General features: G+C 43.2%; 1 protein-coding gene across 1 annotated transcript in view; it reads left to right on the top strand.

The window, feature by feature from the left end:
* PPAT (phosphoribosyl pyrophosphate amidotransferase) overlaps window positions 1–4,224 on the top strand; it is a 52,526-nt gene that overhangs the window by 32,173 nt on the left and 16,129 nt on the right. Inside the window, exon 2 of the mRNA XM_064449490.1 lies at window positions 2,458–2,524. Within this exon, the coding sequence (XP_064305560.1) occupies window positions 2,458–2,524 (67 nt within the window). The remainder of the gene's footprint in view (window positions 1–2,457; window positions 2,525–4,224) is intronic.

The following is a 4,224-nucleotide window of genomic DNA, read 5'->3' as shown; positions in this document are numbered from 1 at the left end:
TGATTCACTATTTCTAGCCAAGATTTTGTTTCCTAGGAAACCAGACGGCTGGTTGTCAGTAAGCTCCGCCGAGATGAAAGGATCTAGTTTTACTGGCTCAAGCTGCCTGAGGGGAGTAACTTGAGAAACTGCCGAATAAGCAGGCTCGGTGTTAGCGGCGGGCGGATCAGGCGGCCGGGCGGGGGCGGCGGCGGCGGTGCCTGCCCGGGGGGCGATGCCTGCCGCGGGGCCCCGAGGGGCTCCGACGGGACGGGACCGGACCCGAGCCCCGGCCGCGGCGGGGTGCCGGTGCTTTAACCCTTCTCGCAAAAAGGGCCTTCAGCACGACCGCCGTGGTGTAACGGCAGAGAGAAAAAGAGAGGGTAGCGCTATCTTGGTCCTTTCAAAATAATAATAATAATTCTAAAAAAAGGCACAAACCCACCACCACCCCCCAAAAGCCATTCTTGTCCCTTATTTTTTAATATTCTTTTTCTTAAGGCAAAAGGCCCTTGCTGAGCCTCCCCGGCCAGTTGCAGGTTCCCCAGGGTTGGTACCGACAGTAACCTGGATAAGGATCATCCCGCTTTTTACGTGCGCTTGGCCATGCGGTGTTTGTTTTCGAATTGGTGGTCGTCTGTGGTGTCTGTAGGCGTTTTTAGCTCTGGCATTCATTGGTCGTTACTGATGTTATAATAAAAAGCTTGCGTACTTAAAAATCTTGCTAAATCGGTAAAATTGTGTAAGTTTGTGGTAATGAAACTGAGCTTTCTTTCATTAGCGCTACATAAAAGATGTAACCCAATGACCTGCAAGGCCTTTCCTTCAAGATGTTTGCTTTGCTCTTTCTGGCTATTGATTTTGTTGATGTTGAAAGGGACAGTGTCAGTATTTAAATGGAAATGGCCTGCGATATTAACGTTTGAACTTAAAGTTGCTGAATGCAGTACATCAACCCTCAGGTTTTACTACCAGTCTTCGTGTTTCTAGATGCGACATCTTCCTGAGTTAGAAGAAACGCGTTTAAGAATACCCTCATCTCTGATTTTTCTCTTTAGGATCATCTGTGTCCACAACAGGGTAAATTCATTCAGATATGCGTGAAGTTTGTTTGGTTTGGTTTTCTGTAAGCAAATGTTCTTTAAAATTTTGCTTGACATGCAACTGGGGCTAGTGACCAATAAAGGGATTTAGGAACTGGAGAAAATTTGTAATGAGTGTGGTCAGTTGTAGATTAGCATTCATTCTGTTGATTTTTTGTGCCCAATTTTATTGTTGCTTTTACTAAATAATTCCAGCGACTTCAGTTGAGTTAAACCAGTCTGATGTGCAAGTAGCATCTTCTTCTAATATTCTAAAAATGTTTTAAGTGTTTCCTTTTTCAAGAAAAACATTTTTGCTTTTCAGTCATTATTATATATGAGAGTGGACAGGAGCTTACCAGTCCACTGACGTTCCTGTGAGTGTTACAGGCATGGTGGGTATATGGCAGTAGTTTTGTTAGCGGTAACACTCTGCCTTGTTCCTGGAAACCTTTTAAAGGAAGATGGAGCAGCCTGCACTGTTACCCACAAAAAAAACCCGGTCTGCAGAACATACCTTTTCAATGGATAAGGACTGAAATATAAACCTTGGGCAGCTGTGCAGTATTCTGCCTGTGTCTGGCTGGGCAGCATCGGGAAACCTGCCCGTGCGCTGGGCATGTTCCTGGGGGCTGAGCATGGAGGCACGGCTGGGGAGAACAGGGAGCAGGCTAGGGAAAACTCCTGTCATTTCAGCTGACACAGCTCTTCTGCTCAACAAAGCACAACTGCCAGCCTGAGGTTGATCTGCTGTAAGAGAAGTGTTTCCATTTGTAGTGAAGCTGTACACCAGACTTCTTTTGCTTGAGTTCAGAAGCTGTGATGCCTGGTATTAGTTTTATGTGCTCAAACACTTTTATGAGAGGGTCCATACACCTTTTAGAGGTATAAATGCTAGCTTGACTGCTTAAGTACAAGAATGCAAGAGCCTTTGCACAGGTGATCAGTGGAAGAGACAATGCATTCCCTTAGACAAAAATATCAGTTTCTCAACACCCCTCCGCCAACCAAAGCAGAAATAGAGTAGTGCTATAGAGCCTACTACTAGAGCCTAGGCTATCACTGCAAAGTGATTAAGCTCAATTTTCAGATTAAGCATCTGCTGTTATTTTATGCCCACACTGAAATAGGACTGCAGTAAGAGCCTGAGCCAGTGTTTATTAGTGGAAAGATTCCCACTGAATTCAGTGGGCTTAGGCACAAACCTTATGTGACTGTTTTGAAATAAAGCATAACATGGGCAAGAAACCAGTTTTGATTACGAGCCTGTAAAGTAAAACAACAAATGAGCTTACAGTAAAATTTCCTGTTGTAAAGAACAGCAGGAAAGCATTGTAAAGAAAGCATTTCATTCTAAGCATTTCAGTGCTTTACGTTAATTATATTTTGTCCATAGGGGCCAGGAGAGTGCTGGAATTGTGACAAGCGATGGAGAGTCATCCCAGGCATTCAAAGTGCACAAGGTAAAATGTAAATGAATGTTTTGTAGATGCCGAACTGAGATGCATGAGAGTTTGTTTCAGCTAGGAACCCGGATAATTAGAGGGAAGGTAACATGTTTTGAGGGACCGTTTTGGTTTTGTTAGTGATAGTATCTAATTCTGTTATTTGTGCAATTTCTGTCTTAAGCGCATGTTTAAAACAAATATGCCAACGTCATCCTGCCGGCTGTATCCATGCACACAGTAGCAGACACACAGAAGTATCCAGGTCAGGCTATTGACGTCACAAAAACTACTTACCAAGGTCACCCCGCACCTAAGGTGTTAACTCTGGAGCACGGATGCAACTTGAGATCAAGAGAAACGAAATACAGTTACAGGCAATGCACAGGCAAATGGATGACAAACTCCTGCGTAAGTGAGACTCAAGGAAGTGGCAGCTACTTTACCCATAGGTAAAAATAAACAGAATAAAAGATTGAATGGAGGCCTGAGAAGGTCACGCAGTCTTTCTCGAGCTGAGAGAATCCCAGGGGATGTTAAAAGACATAAAATGGCCATAGTCTTGGAAGTATTACGCCAGAAGAATACCTGCATGCTCTGGGATATTTCTGTACATTCTGTATTGAACAGTGATCAGAAAAAATAATCATCATTCTGGAAGAGCAGAGGGAAATAAAGAAGAGCAGAAAGGAAGAAAATAAGGAAGAGGAGGAATAAAACTACATCAGCAAAATAACCATGGGACAATTCTTGCTATGTGGTCTCTGACCACAATCAGAAAGCAGTTTGTCTTCATGTTCAGAGGTCTCTGAGGAGGATTAATTAAGCTGTTCAAATGAGTCCAAGAGTAAGAATTTCTTTGCTGCAGCAGTATGTATATCTATGCATGACTGCTCAATGCCTCACACAAAATCTTGCCTCATCAACCATCATGTTTGTCTCCTCTTCAGGCATTTCCCCCCTAGCTGTTACTTACAGCCTGATTCACACACACACATATGCACACACTTTCACATACAGCTTTTCTGAACTTCTGCACCGTGTTATCTGTTCTTCACTCCTGCCCTGCTTGGGTTTCAGCCTTCCTTAAGGTTTACAAGAATTCCAGCTTCCTTTAAAATGGGCTGCTGTATATATCCCATAGTAAAAAGGGCTTTGCAGAATGAGCTTCCAGCAGGTGATACCATAATTTGTAGTGTTTCCATGTTACAGAGCTGCAATACTTAGCTGTCATGCTAAGAATTTAATTGACTATCTCATCACGCCAGCTTTGATATTTAAGAGTTGTGGAGCATGTGATGGTTTCTTTTATCCTTGAAATATGCTTCTCAGCTACAGCGCTTTTAAAACCTAATAACCACAGTGTAATAAAGAGCCTGTGGAGTACAATTTATATGACTTGTTTAATCCTGGAAGTGGTGCTAATGTTACAAACATTTGGGTCTGTTACACTGGTGAAAATATATTTAGGACTGTGACTTGTAAATTAGTCCATAAAAATGTCAGCAGCTAAGATGCTACTGTATCCATTTGTCCTCCAAACGCCGGTTGACTCCTCCTCATAGCAGAGACAACGGGATGGAGAAGGTGTCTGCTTCTCCCTGCATTGATTTACTACCCAATGCTGCCATGCAAGCTCACCTTTGTCAGGCAATACGTATGTTACAGTACGAACTGGAACACCTAAGACATGGGTATGTGTTCCCTTGTGATTGTTA

Source organism: Phalacrocorax carbo, chromosome 4 (assembly GCF_963921805.1).
Source record: "Phalacrocorax carbo chromosome 4, bPhaCar2.1, whole genome shotgun sequence".
In the NCBI taxonomy this organism is placed as follows: domain Eukaryota; kingdom Metazoa; phylum Chordata; class Aves; order Suliformes; family Phalacrocoracidae; genus Phalacrocorax; species Phalacrocorax carbo.
This window is presented reverse-complemented; position numbering and strand designations above follow the sequence as displayed.